Source organism: Narcine bancroftii, chromosome 4, assembly GCF_036971445.1.
Source record: "Narcine bancroftii isolate sNarBan1 chromosome 4, sNarBan1.hap1, whole genome shotgun sequence".
Lineage (NCBI taxonomy): Eukaryota > Metazoa > Chordata > Chondrichthyes > Torpediniformes > Narcinidae > Narcine > Narcine bancroftii.
The window spans coordinates 124261495-124277072 of record NC_091472.1 but is presented as its reverse complement, the minus strand read 5'-3'; the positions used below and the strand labels follow the sequence as shown (position 1 = coordinate 124277072).

The 15578-nt window shown below is 44.7% G+C and overlaps 1 protein-coding gene across 1 annotated transcript in view; it reads right to left on the bottom strand.

The window, feature by feature from the left end:
- foxn4 (forkhead box N4) overlaps nt 1-14656 on the bottom strand; it is a 32642-nt gene extending 17986 nt beyond the window's left edge. Inside the window, exons 1-2 of the mRNA XM_069930422.1 lie at nt 14573-14656; nt 13967-14065 (exon numbers count right to left, since the gene is read on the bottom strand). Coding sequence (XP_069786523.1) covers nt 13967-14052 — 86 coding nt within the window. The 5' untranslated portion in view covers nt 14053-14065; nt 14573-14656. The remainder of the gene's footprint in view (nt 1-13966; nt 14066-14572) is intronic.
- Nucleotides 14657-15578: the final 922 nt, after the last annotated feature.

The window sequence follows — 15578 nt, the reverse complement described above, 5'->3', positions numbered from 1 at the left end:
ATTCAAAGGAGAACCAATTGCAGCCACCCGATGATTAATAATACACCCTCTACTTAAAGAACAATAAAATTAAGGTCGCCATAGCAACAGAAACTAGGCCATTAAGTATTAAGTCATGCAGTTCAAAAAAAAGCTGGGTTGTAGGATGCAATCAGGTGACCCTTGTCCAGTTTTGCAATTGGCTAAAATCATAAGACAACAAGAGTGAAGTGATTTGAAAGCCAGTCAGGCCTGCATCATGGGCAACAGTTGTCTCTGGTATGGTTGGGTTATGGCCCCATTGTCTTCTGAAACGGCTGCTTCACCAGAGGCACGTGGGCCTTTGTGTCTCTCACTATCCCCTTAATTGCAATTTTTAAAACTTTACATTATTCTCAGGAAAGGGGTGGGTGTAACAGCAGGCACTTAACAGACACAGAATGCCATCTGCCACTTTGTGGACTGGCCAAACCACCCATACGTTTCAACTCACCCTCTCTATCACTCACTCCCCCTGCCAAGAAATGTTAGGATGCTTGTTTGGGGAGGAGGGGAGAGGGAGTGTTGAGAGGTCAGAATTGACAGCACTCATCTCTTGCTTGAAGCAAATCTTGTGTGCAAACATCCAGCTTGGTTAATTCACCGCTCCATATAGAGTGGGCAATTTACTGGTGGTTTTAAAAAATAATCAGTTGCGCAATAGGTTCAGACCATCTGTGCTCTCTTTTAAAGGGGAACCATTTAAAAAAAAAAGCTGCTGCCAAGATAGTTTAAAAGTCTGTATCATTACAAAATAAAGGTTGAATTTTCTTTCCAACTTTATTTTCTGCTCAGCCAAAAAAGCTTTCAATAATTGACATGGATACATTCTTCTGAACTTGCCAATTGCTCGGTGATTAAATCTTCCTCTTTACACAATCCTGGGAAACCGTGCCAACAGAACCAGTGGTTGCTCTGCTCGAGTCAACAATAATAAGGGAGCTCCATTAACTATTATGGGAATTGAGGAGGCAGGGATTCTACAGGCGTGGCCTTTGGCGGCAGGAGAGACAACCAGATGAATGAGCTGGAGAAAGAGTGCAGAGAAGACTAGCTTTATTCCCCCCCCCTCCCCGTTTCCCACCGCGCTGCGCGGAGTTCAAGATGCCAATCACAGGGTCACCATGATAGATCTGATAAGAGTGGTTATGTCCTTCTTACTTGTGAAAGGATATATTCGGGAGCAATGGAGACAAGTTCACTTCATTATTCAATGGATTCTTGGGGCAAAAGAGAAAATTGAACAGTTGGAGCCTTTACCAACTGGGAATTTAAAAGAAAGTGAGCTGAACTTATTGAGGTGCTACTATTCTGAGGAGATTATTTCACCCATGACTAAGAAGATGGAGGAATGTTTTCTCTCCATGGTTTACTTACCCCTGGAACTCACTTCTCCAGTGGGATGTGGGTATTGAGTCAGTAGATATTGAAGGTTGGGTCAGATAGTTCAAAAATCCATCAGAGATTCAAGGGTTACAGGGTTCAGACGGTGATACACCATCAATAAATCACAAAAAACTGAAGTTGTGAAACTGATAGGCTTTTATTAACTATAGACTGGAACAGCCGTCAACTTCATTGACTGATCAAAGCAGAGTGGAATGGGGAGCTTGCAAAGGGCTATGGGTAGGATCAGTCTCGCGAGGCGTGACCGGCCAGCAGCAGCCAATCATAGCATAAAAATGGTCTCCCACAGATGGGAAAATAGAATTAAGGCTCATTATCATATCACATGATTTCACAGAAGGCAGGAAGAGCTGGTTTGGTACTAATTCATACAGTCATGTGCAAAGGAGATCAGGAAGATGGGTAAAATCGATCATTCACGCAGCTAACATTCTAAAAGACTCATCACTCTGGTCACAACCTCTTCTCGTTGCTATCTTTGGGGAGAAGGTACAGAAGCCCAAAGTCCAGTACGTCAAGGTTCAAGAACAGTTTTTATCCAACAACTACCAAAAACAACTTTCTAGAGGAACTGAGCATTATCGTGAGAAACAGGATGGCCATTGTGAAGCTTCTCACCCAAAACATCAACACTCCTTCCTCCCACTGATGCTGCCCAACCTGCTGAGTTCCTCCAGCAGATTGCTTTTTTTTTCTCTCCTGTAGTCTCTAGTGTATCCCCCCCACCCCACCCCCGTAATGTCAAACAATGTTGCAAGTTTGTTAACAAAAAAAAAGAAAATTCTCAATGACTTGCTCACCAAAGCAAAAAAAAAATCACATCAGTGGCTTAGGATGAAGGCAGAACTCTCCACCCCACTCCCACCTGGTGGTCCATGGGCTTGTGGTGGAGTGTCTGTGATACAAGAAACTCTTAAAGTGGTCAGTCGGTGAAAATGGTTGAGAACCATTGCTGTAGGGCACACAACTTGTAGAGCTACATAACAGGGGAATTTACAAACATTTTGAATGTTAAGATTTTAAGTTGTATGTTTATACAATAGGTGATGGTGGGGATTGAGATAGTCTTGCTGATCTTGACATCTCTTCTCTAAGGTAGCAAGCAGATGGATATATAAACAACACTCTACCAATCTATGCACAACCCATCCAATAAACACTTTCAGGCAAAATTATCATTTTCATGCAAGAATAATACCCTGAAGATAGTTAATGACTTAAATATCTCACATCACAAATGATAGTAACTCTGTTCTGACATTACCAGGCCCTCGCCCCTGCTTGGCATCTGGAATGGCTGGCCATCGTTTGGTGGACATGGGTTCAAATGACAGAGCAATTAGGGACAGAACGAAGGCTGTAAATTCAAGTTCGCAGATAGTTGGGAGCGGATCCACTGTTGCCTTATTTGGTTGGAGGGGCTCCATCCAGCAAGGCAATCATTTATTGTAGATGTTGGAGGATTGTAACAATGCACAGGAAAGTGCTGGAAGAACTCAGCAGGTCACGCAGCATCCATGAAAAGCAACAGGCAGTAATAGAGCATTTGTTATTGGTCTGGAGATGTTGGTAACAGGCCACTGCCTGGTCTTCCACCAGACCTTCTGAGAGTCATGAAATATTCTGTCTATTCCACCAGGATAACCCAATATTCCAGCACATACAGATTACACATTAGTGCAAATAAGGATGCGTTTCCCTCAAGGCTAAGTGGATAAAAGTCATTTTCTAGCCCCTGTCAGCCTCCTGGTTGAAAAAATTGCTTACAATGGTCAACTCCAAGTGAATCCCCTTGGGGATTTGAGGAGGAATGGGACCAGGGATAATAGAAAGGAGCCTTAACCTAATCTTCCATTGTTCTCAAGAATGTCATCATTACTCAGCCACTCTGGATGCCTAGTCTCTCATAGGGTTGCCATTCAACACTGCAATAGTGGTCATGGCTGAACTCAAAAGATTTTTTACCTGACATCATTACTTGATCCATCTATTAGCCGTCACTATCAACACCAACCCGAGCTCCCTCTGTTTGTCAGCTTTCACCTAGCACTGGATTCCAGCCTGGCCTCTGAGCTAAAGGCTCAAGAAGCATGATGGACACCAAAGATTTATTTCAATCAGAGGAATCTGTCAGTCTCAAGTCAAGATCCCACTTGCCCTCTCAGCTTCGAATGTGGACTTAGCCAAACTTTATATTGTCCTCATGAGTACCCTCCTAATGCACCTTGTATACAGGTCATTGGTCTGTTTTCACATTAATTCTCCTAAGGCATCACACAAAAAAAAAACCCACATTGCTGACTATTCTCCAGCTGAAAATTATTACTTTGGCACTGTTTTAGTAAGATGACAAACCTGGAATCTTTCCTTTATTTCAGATTTAATTTCACAACAACCAGTGATGACCAGAGTAGCCCCGGGAATTTCCTTTTTAAAAACTAAACTCAGAATACATTCCACTGTTTTACTTTCATACCTTTGCCCATGAGGTCTTGTTGTCTCTGGCAGTGTGATGGACCTGAATTAATATTTATAGGAAGGATCCATGTATATTGAATGCATTGATGTCATCCTGCGTGCGTGTGCGCTCAGCAACCTCAAGCAAATCACTTCAACATTAGGCAGGGAATGTGAAAGGGCTATAGGATTATCAGTCTCTTGAATCTCCTGCAATTCTCTAATCATGAACTATGGTGGGACCACCAAAAGATCCGTCTGCACTACAAACCACCACTTTTTTTTCCTCACACCAACTGCAACTGTGACAATTTATTTATCTATCCTTTTGTATTTATTAACTTTTTTTCCCTGTCTTGACAGATTGTGCATTTGGTGCATCTTACATACTTGTGTTGCTGCAGCAAGAATTTTGGTCCAATTATATATATTTTATGTATCTGACAATAAACCCTCATCTCATCACTTGCAAATTCAAATGCAAAAGACCCACTTCACTGAAAAGCACATGGCCTTGATTTACTGATAGCCACAAGCACTGAAACACAGGTTGAGAGTAAAAATGATGCAGCAACTTCACCTCTGAATCCAGTTGCAATGTACAAGTGATAGTTTGTTTGACTCTACAGGCTATAGGGGATGTGAACTGTCACACAAACCTCCCACCCCTTCATTGATTCTACTTACACTTCCTGCTGCCTTGGAAAAGCAGCCAACATATTAAAAGTCTCATCCCAACACAGGCACACTCTTCTGACCCCCCCTTTCAGGAACAAGGTTCAAAAATGTAATTCAAAGAGTTTCTTTATTGCCATTATCAGACTCCTGAATGAACCTCACATGAGTAAAATGATGCCACCTTTACCAATAGATCTCTCCCTGCATTTCTGTACTGTCTTACTTGCAGTACTATGTGTCTTGCTGGACTGTTCGCAAAACAAACTTTATCACTGCACCTTAGTACATGTGACAATAGACTTGAACTGAACTGTTCAAGGCTGACAAAGGGGTTCAACCCCAAATATCGACAGGCCCTTTTCACTAATTCTGCTTGACCTGCTGAGTTCCTCCAGCATATCGTTTTGTTGCTGATGAGAGAACTTTCTAGACCAGGGGTGTCAAACTCAAATTCACAGAGGGCCAAAATTAAAAACTTGGACTAAGTCGAGGGCCGAACTAAATATTTATTGAAAGTTTTCAACAACATCTGCATGTTTTCTCTTCTTTCAACATATGTAATGTTAAACTTTTTCTTATTAAAATAAATGTTTAATAATAGTTTTGGATAAACTCTTTCCAGAAGCATTAACAAATGAGAAATAAAATATTCAATAAATAATATTTCTCTATAGAGGATTTGTCAAATGTTGCTAATGTGCTGTCGAATAGTAAAATCTGAGGGCTATTGAGAATGTGGGAGAATAACATGATTCCTGAAACAATCAAATGGGTGACTGATTGTGGGCATGAACTCTAGCAGGGTTATTTGCCATGCCCTTTTTCCATTGGTACAGATATCCTTTGATTTACACACTTTTCAAGTTTTATGCCTAATGAGCTTGTATCCAGATGCAGGACCATTTTTAACAAGGAATATATTTATCACTGTGACATGAAACTATTGGAAGATCGTTTTATCCTGAGATTAAAGTTCACAATACTTACTCAGGCCTGTGTGCGGGAGGGCGGGGTTTGTGGGCGATTGGGTTGGACAACGACAGTGCGGGGGCATCGGCTCTCGCTGCAGGGCGGCATCTCGGCGGATCAGCGGCCCCGTCACCGTGAGTCGCGGGTCAGCCTGCGGCAGGGAGGGGGAGTGGGCAACAGTCCTGGCGAGGTCAGGCCCGAGGCCTCTGGTTCCGGGCGTTGGGAAGCAGCCTTTGCTTCCCCTGACATGACCAGGCCACGCTGCGGTGGGGGGGCGGGCAGGGGGACACGACAGTGCGGGGGAATCGGCTCTCGCTGCAGGGTGGCATCTCGGCGGATCAGCGGCCCCGTCACCGTGAGTAGCGGGTCAGCCTGTGGCAGGGAGGGGGAGTGGGCAACAGTCCTGGCGAGGTCAGGCCCGAGGCCTCCGGTTCCGGGTGCTGGGAAGCGGCCTTGGCTTCCCCTGACACCGGCCAGGCCGCGCTGCGATGGGGGGGCGGGCGGGGGGACACGACAGTGCGGGGGCATCTCGGTGGATCAGCGGCCCCGTCACCGTGAGTCGCGGGTCGGCCTGCGGCAGGGAGGGGGAGTGGGCAACGGTCCTGGCGAGGTCAGGCCCGAGGCCTCCAGTTCCGGGCGCTGGGAAGCGGCCTTGGCTTCCCCCGACACCGGCCAGGCCCCAAAACCAGAGTCCACGGTGAGACCCTGCAACGTAAACAGAGGAGGTGGGGGCGAATAGCGGGCTGACGCCAATGCATTCTGGGATTTATAGTATTAGCTGTGCATGCACTATACTGGCGCGGCGGCCAGCGGGCCACCTCTAATACATTTTTGAAATGATCTTGCGGGCCAAATATAATTATATCTTGGCCCACGGGCCAGAGTTTGACATGTGTGTTCTAGACTGTCAATCTGCTCTGCACTGCATAGCCTCAAAATCACAAGCATCACCAATTTAGTATTTAGTCAAGATTGGATTAAGGTATACGAGCAAGCAAAAGTAAGAGGGCTGGATTCAACAATGGATATCATCATTTACTCACCTTTAAACAACAGGAAACAAAAATGACAAAGTTGTACTGAAATATTTTATTATGTGATTTCCAGTGCTCCTGTTCGGCTCCGAATCATGGGTCCTCTACCGGCATCACCTACGGCTCCTAGAACGCTTCCATCAGCACTGTCTCTGCTCCATCTTCAACATTCATTGGAATGACCTCATCACCAACATAGAAATACTCGAGCTGGCAGAGTCCGCAAGCATCGAATCCATGCTGCTGAAGACCCAACTGCGCTGGGTGGGTCACGTCTCCAGAATGGAGGACCATCACCTTCCCAAGATCGTGTTCTATGGCGAGCTCTCTACTGGCCACCGAGACAGAGGTGCACCCAAGAAGGGGTATAAGGACTGCTTCAAGAAATCTCTTGGGGCCTGCCCCATTGACCCCCGCCAGTGGGCTGATCTCGCCTCCAACCGTGCATCTTGGCGCCTCACAGTTCGGCGTGCAACCTCCTTTGAAGAAGACCGCAGAGCCCACCTCACTGACAAACGACAAAGGTGGAAAAACCCAACACCCGTGCCTGCCTGTCCCACATCAGACTTGTCAGTCACCAACGAGCCTGCAGCAGACGTGGACATACCCCTCCATAAATCTTCGTCCACGAAGCCAAGCCAAAGAAGAAGAAAAAGAAAGAAGAATTGAGCATGGATGCAATTTTAAATAGACTGACAAACTCTGAATACACATTCAATTTCCTTTGGTGCTCTGAAATGAACAACTCAGTGCAGAGGACCTTCAGTCACAGTAACAAACCATTATACTCCATCATGTTACCTTGACTATGAAGTGCTTCCTTAAAATATCTTAAGTGTTTGGACAACATGGAAGTTTAGAAATATGCCAGTGACACAAAACTTGGAAGTAGAGGAAGCAGTGAGGCAAACATAGAAGAAGATAGGAGCAGGAGTAGGTCATTCGACCCTTCGTGCCTGCTCCGCCATTCAACGAGATTATGGCTGATCTTAAAGTTCAGTACCCCGTCCCCGCCTTCTCTCCATAACCTTTAATACCCTTATACTGAAGAAATATATCTAATTCCCTCTTAAATATATTTAATGAACCTGCCTCTACTGCCCTCTGTGGCAATGAATTCCACAGATTCACCACCCTCTGGGTAAAGAAATTCCTCCTCATCTCGGTCCTAAATGGTTTGCCTATTATCCTCAAACCATGGCCCCGGGTACTGGATTTTCCCATCATTGGAAACATCCCATCTGCATCCATTCTGTCCAGTCCTGCCAGAATTTTGTATGTCTCTGAGATCCCCTCTCAATCTTCTAAACTCCAGCGAGTACAATCCCAATTTGCGCAATCTTTCCTCATAAGTCATTCCTGCCATTCCAGGTATCAGCCTGGTGAATCGCCTCTGCACTCCCTCCATTGCAAGAACATCCTTCCTTAGATAAGGTGACCAAAACTGCACACAATACTCCAGGTGTGGTCTCACCAAGGCCCTGTACAGCTGCAGTAAGGTATCCTTGTTCCTATACTCAAACCCTCTTGATATGAAGGCCAACATACCATTTGCCTTTTTAACCGCCTGCTGTACCTGCATGCTCGCCTTCAGAGACTGGTGTACAAGTACCCCTAGGTATCTCTGCACTTCCCCATCTCTTAACCTATTGCCATTCAAATAGTAATCTGCCCTCCGGTTTGTATTACCAAAGTGGATAACCTCACATTTATCCACATTGTAGTGCATTTGCCATGTATCTGCCCAGTCCCTCAATTTATCCAAATCACACTGGAGCTTCCTGACCCCCTCTTCTGTGCACACAACCCCTCCTAGCTTAGTGTCATCTGCAAATTTGGAGATATTACATCCAATCCCCTCATCCAGATCATTAATGTAAATTGTGAACAGCTGGGGTCCCAGTACAGATCCCTGTGGCACCCCACTGGTCACCGCCTGCCATTCAAAAAACGAGCCATTTATCCCAACTCTCTGTCTTCTACCTGCCAGCCAGTTCTCAATCCACATCAATACTTTGCCCCCAATCCCATGAGCCTTGATTTTGGAAGCCAGTCGTTTATGCAGGACCTTATCGAAGGCCTTTTGGAAGTCCAGGTACACCACATCCACTGGCTCTCCCCCATCTATTTTACCTGTCACCATCTCAAAGAATTCCAATAGATTTGTCAAGCCCGATTTACCTTTTGTAAATCCATGTTGACTCCCTTCTCTGCTAGTCATATGCTCCGCTATTACATCCTTAGTAATGGATTCCATCATTTTGCCCACCACTGATGTAAGGATCACCGGCCTATAATTCCCCGCTTTTTCTCTACCCCCCTTTTTAAATAGTGGGGTAACATTAGCTACCCTCCAATCCATGGGTACTGATCCTGAGTCTATCGAGTTCTGGAAAATAATTCTTAAAGCATCTGCTATCTGAATGGCCACTTCCTTAAGTACCCTAGGATGTAGATTATCAGGCCCTTGGGTTTTATCTGCCTTCAATCCCTTCAATTTCCCCAAGACCACGTCAACTAAAGGCTTCAGGTGGCAGAACAGAGACAGAGGAAATTCAACACAAAAAGGAAGTGGTACATTTTGGTGGGAAGCAACGAGGACAGAAAATACATCTTAAATTATAGAATTTTAAAGGAGATCCTATGAAGGGCATTCATGAAGAAATCTTTGGTGATGACAGGTCAGCAAAGCAATTCATAAAAGATGAAAAAGTCTGAGCTTACATACAAAACCTAGAAGGCAAAAGCCAAAAGGTTATGCTATACCAATGTAAAACATGCTTGGCCCCAAATGGAGTAATGGGCTCAATTCTGGGCCAAACATTTCAAAATGTGAAGGTTTCAGAGAGGGTGCAGAAGAGACTTACTAGAGGGGTTCCAAAACTGAGGAATTACAATTGCAAGGAGAGTCTGAGGTTGTTCTCTCAAGAGCAAAGGGGTGTCCTCTAAAAGGCAAATAGGCATGTGATAGCTTAAAATTGTGATGGCCAAGACAACACACTTCCCAAGAGCTGGAAGTAAGTACAGATTGAAGGTAAAGGAACCAGAAGCAACAGGAGGGAAACATCTTATTAAACAGCAAGTGTTGAGGATTTAGAATACACTCTTTAATAGGCTTGTGGGGGCAACATCAGTAATGGACTTGAAACAGAAATGGTCAAATACTTGGATGGAAAAGGATGTAGGCGAGAGTGGAGTGAAAAACTACATCAGAGGTCTCCTCAGGCATTAAATTAAAACTCAAACACAACCTGACCAAACCAAGCCAGAGTACTTCGAGACATATGTATTGGAGAAAATAAACATTATGTTACAACAGTATTGCTGCTGGTTGTAAACTAAGAGCACCCATGAAGCAAGACTAAAACAAATCATCTGATGTACATCAAGTACTGAGCCAGGCCACCACAGCTGAACTTGACCCCGACAATTATATCAGAATATCTACCAACCCAGTCCACAACAAACACACCAGGTTCTATCTGACGTGTTACGTAGCCAGACTTTATATTGTGCTTTGAAATAGACAATAGGTAATGGAATTTTACATGCACCATTAAAAAAAACCAGATCAGATTAGAGAACTTTCTGATGATAAAGTTTGGATTAGATCTCTTTTCTACCATCCAACATGTCCACGCAAGATCCTGTACTTGCCTTGGGATGGTGAGCTCTCAAGGCTTGTGTGTTACACTGGTTGATTGCTGTCATTCTGGCAGATCAGTGGAAATCCCTTTTATGCTCCCTCCCTTAGCCAAGGGGGCGGGTTCTTGATATCATGTCTTATTCCAGTAATAAGATATTTTTTTAAAAGAAAAGATAGTTCACTTTAAAGTTTCCAGACAAAATAGCAATGCTTCTAACAGTTTTTTCAGCTGTAGTTATAAAAGTACAGACCCTCCATTCAAAAGGTTGCAAATTGCAAATGGCATCGTGATGCTCCAGCTGTCATTATTTATGTAAAGTTCTTATGCCAGGAGTAGAGCCTGTAGAGAAGTAATAGACTGATTCATCCCAGAAGGGGCTTTGAGAACTATGAGGCTTAAAGCCAGAGGAGTGGTCACTGGAGTTAAAAACTGGAAACTAAACAAAGGATCTTGATTTAACTGTAACACACAGGCTGGATTCAAGTCAAGAACCTCAAGCTAAATGAATATTCCTGAACCACTGCCTTATATCACCAAAATTATTTTTTAAATGTCCTGTTTAACTTAATGTAAGTGCCCAGGCTCACTGACACAGATGCTGACCATCAGGAGTTATGTGTTAATTCAGGAGGCTTTCCCTCCAGCTCTTATCTGTGCCAGCTGCAAACTTCCACTCTAAACTTCATCCTAATGCTGAGGATTTCAGAATCCCAGCCATCTCCTCTGGCCTCCCGTATCATTCACATACTAACAATTCCTACATTTAATTTTCCTTCCCCTCATCGTGTCAGTGAAAGGCTACAATGTCCTCTTTTCTTTGGGTAACAAAGTAATGATAGGCATTATTATAAACCTTTCTAGCTTTTTCTTCAAGGAATTCCTTTATCACCATTCTGTCATTGTCATTTGTATGGACAGAAACTCAGACTAGTCTCTGCAATCTCCATTAAAGTGGCTGAACTCATTTCCCCCCCCCCCCACCCCCCCATAAGAAGCCCATGTTCCAATGACATCTATTGCCACCACTTTCACTGTTCTCCATTTTAAAAAATTTGGACAGGCCCAAAAAGATGCAACCTGTCTCACTTCTGATCTTTGGGCACAGCTAAAATCCAGCTCCGATCTCCTCCACTCAATCAAGAGCAAAAATAAACAAATCATCTCATCATTTCTAATTGAAATTAAAGATAAAAGTAGTGAAGAATTCTGATCAAATGTCACACTTTTTATATGTCTTTTTTTGGGGGGGGGAGGTGTAAGAGGGAACAGAACACTCTTTGTATGGTGAGTGATACTGGCCCATCAGGGGAGTGGGCTGGCTCAGGGGAGGAAGCCAAATCTGATATCATGCTGATCCCAAACTGACATCTGCAAAGCTGCAATCATTCCTGGAAGTGCCTCAATCAACACATTAATCCAGCTTCCTTACAAACTTTGGACTTGGTCAGTTCTTTGATCTGAATCCTTTGTCACTGAATACTGCAATCACCATTTAAACAGAAATATTCACTGACAAGGGAATTAAAACTTAAATGATAATTCTTTGCAATAACTTGATGTTGAAAGAAGAAGGCTAGGTCACAGGTTTGGCCCAGAGTAGATTTAACTGGACGATGCATGTCATTAGATCGAACAGCAGAGACAAAACACTCCTATCTCTCACGATGAATGCTCTTACATCCTCCAGTATTGAAAAGTTCATGACAAGCTGTATTCCAGAGGAGAGTTGCCTTTGAGCATTAAACGAAACCCAATTTTTAGCAATCAAGATTGATTTTAGTGACCTTTCTCTCAATTTGTTCAAAAGCACGTAAAGCAGTCTCATTAACTCACAATTCAAAAGGGACCTGGGGGGCACCTACTTCACAGAGAGCGATGGGAGTATGGAAACAGCTGCCAGAGGAAGTGGTAGACATTGGTTCCCTTGTAACTTTTAAAGGACATATAGACAGGTACATGGTTGGGTAGGGTTTAGAGAGATATGGGCCAGATGTACGCGAATGGAACAAGCCTGTTTCCATGCAGTTGAACTCTGACTTTAAAGCATGTTGTATCTCTCTCCATGTTCTCGATCATCTCAAAATATTAAATGTGAAGCTCTTTTCACACCATCAACCCTCACTCAACTCATTATTCTCCCCTGCCTGAAAATTACCCTCGCTCAACCCTCCCTCCCATAGAAACAGTATCATTAGTATATCATTTCGGCACAACTTTGTAAAATCAACAATTTTACAAGGAAATATCACAATATCTGTACTGTAACAAGCCTGACCCAGGTTCCACTTTGACCACTCCATAGCAACACATTCCTTCCTGCTTTGGTCAATTTTGAATATTTCTAACCAGAGAACTAGGATAGATCCAATCAAAACACTTTATAAAAAAAAACAAGATACAATCAGAACAAAAAACGGGTAAAGAGAAATTAATGCAGACCCTCAGACTTTATAAAGCTGCTTAAATTCAGACACCTCCCCCGGCTCTCAGAAAGGGTCAATGATTCACTATGCTACAGTTCCTCAGCACAAGGAAATATATTAAGTTGAAATAATGACAGACATCGGTGAAATACAATACATTCATTTACATATTAAGTTATAGATTGTAGAATTAATTATTTTAAAGAACGTTGACCGCCGCTGGATCTTCCTTCCGCCCTGAGCCCATTTACTCCTGCTGTTAATAACAAAATTTTCTTCTCATTTGTATCAGTTACAAAGGGGCAACAATGGGATTGCTTCCCTGCCCCCCCCCCCACCCCACCCCACCCAAGACCAAGTACGCGAGCAATGGACCAAATGGCCTCCTCCAGTGGAGTTAAGAATCCAACGGGTCATTTTAATGGTAAAGGCTATTCGCCCCCTTTAACTGATGTTTTTAAACACCTGCTGCGAAACTGACTTACAAAATCCACGCCCCCCCCCCTCCCTCCAGAAGGAAGCCCTTGCTGAGGCAGGGGTGTGAGGCTAATGTATCAATTCAAATGTTACAATGAAGTCAAGCCTCCCATCTCCAACCGTTTGTGTGGATGTTGCTGAATCTTCACACACACCCCCACACTCTACAGATGACACCAACCTCTCTCAAACTGTCACCTGTTAGGATTCTCTTTCAACACTGACCCTCCTGGGCAGTGGGGCTTTTATGGACACGGAGTATCGACCCACTGCCGCAGGGCTCGCCCGGTTAGGGGAAGGCAAGCTCCCAAACAATAACGAAACTATCCAACAAACAAATATCGCGGCTGACTGGGCCTTTTCCAACACGAGTCCATTGCATTGCCAACGTGCCCCGACATGTTGCGGCTATTTATCTTGGGGTTTTTCCAAAAAAACAAATCGTTTCAACAAGTGCACTTCCCCCGCTTGGAATAAAGCGAGCGGGGCTGCAAGTTCCCGGTATAACCACGGGCGGGAGGGCCGCAATGTGGCGAGAGACTTTGAAAATACACTTTGTATTAGTATCCAGAACAGGTCGGGCCGCAATGCACCGTTCACAATACAGATTAAACAGCGTAGAATGAAGGCGGCGAGTGTTCGGCCCATTGCTCTCCTGCCGCCCTTCTCCAAATGCTATTGTTTAACTGGACACCTTTAATTAAGGTTACCGTATCCTCTTTCAGGTAGCCCATTTTAAACATGCAATGTTCCCAAGTTTTACTGGCAGAATCAGTTCTGTTGCAGTTCCTCTCGCAGACTAGCCTTCCCGTTAATTCACGTTGCCCCTCCAAAATATAACAAAATAATCCCTTACCTGTACTCCTGGGTTGAATGGTGAGGGTTGTGTTCTGATGTCCTTAGAATTCCTGACATTTCCGATCTAATCTCGTTTTCTATCATCTCCTTCCAAACACTAAAGGGTGCACACACAAAAAGAGAGGAAGACGACAGTTTTGGGGGTATCCCATCTGCAAGTTTTAAGTTGTTGCTATCCAACACTTCAGGAAAAAGAGAGCCCCAATCCAAAAACATGCAGAGTGAAATAAACCTCATGCAACCAACGCCAACAATTGCTCCATCAGTGAGGGTAATTAATGGCGCATCGTTAAATCTTCGCACTCATTTGTGGATTAGCAGTTACTTAATGTTCCAAATATTGCAAAGACCGTCACTGCGCAGGTAGAATCCTCCAAACACATTGCACTAAAGAGCCATCATTAGTTTTTTTTCAAATCAATAATTATTTTTACAGGAGGAGCTAGTTAGCAATTAGTTCCTGGTATTTGTTACATAAATGTATCGAAATGTTTCGCATTGCATTTAGAAACAAGACCTGTGCAAAATCCAGCAAACCCATTCTGCATCATCAGACTAGCTTGTTTGCTCTGTTGTCAGAGAGCTCCTGAAGAGATGTCTGTACCTGATGAGATTTTCCTATTGCTCCGATCTCCTGTTTGAAATTTTGAATCCACACAAACGGTTTTTAAATTTCCCGGCTCTGGGAGGCAGCCCTTCTGACGCATGCGCGCTGCCTGGAGCCGATGGGGGGGTGGGGGGGATGAAAGAGAAATCGATTAGTCGGATCGGTGAGAGATTTACGATCAATTTTAGGGCCCTGTGCACCTGCTGCTACATTTCCACCTTAGCATCCGGGCGGTGCTGTGGGAGGGAGGCCGGAAAGATGCAGGCGAGACTTCCAATCCAGCAATCGCTCCAAACAAAAGTTGTCTTAAAGTTTCTTTCTGAGCTGCCAACTCCTCCAGAACTGGCTCCCGACTGCTGTGTGTCTGACACCTGATTTTTTTTCCCCCCAACGATATACACCGATTGAAAATAAAAGGTACAAGTCTCGATTCTTCCAAAATTGTGTGTCCTTTTTGTTAGGATGTGAGTTTCAGGATGATGCAGGAGTTTGCTCTCTCCCTGGTGCTGGAACTCTCTCTCTCTCCCCCCCCCCCCCCCCCCCACCTATTTCTCCCCTGTCTCTCTCCCCCACCCCCTCCGATCTCTCCTTCGCTCCCCTGTCTTTCCTCTCCCCCCCTTCCTGTCTCTCTCGCTCCCCTCCCCTCCACTTTCCGTCTCCTCTCCCCCTCCTATCTCTCCCCCACTCTCCCTCTCCCTACAGGCAGCCGTGATTGAGCCCACACCCACGGGCTGCGAGTGGACCCCGCCTCCGCTTGTTCCCCCGCCATTCCGCCCGCGCCTTCGCCCGACTCGCAGTGGCTCCGCGGGAAAAGCGGCGGCAGTGGCGCGGCCCTCCTGAATCTGGGCGACGAGGAGAGGAGATAATGTCAGTCTGTGAAGGGGCTTCTACACGGCAGCAATGCCCCACTCGGCTCTGCGCAACCATTTCTCAAGGATCGTCAGCCGAGGCCAAAACTACTGCAAATCAACTCAGATGCAACCTGCTTTGCATTGATTTCTAA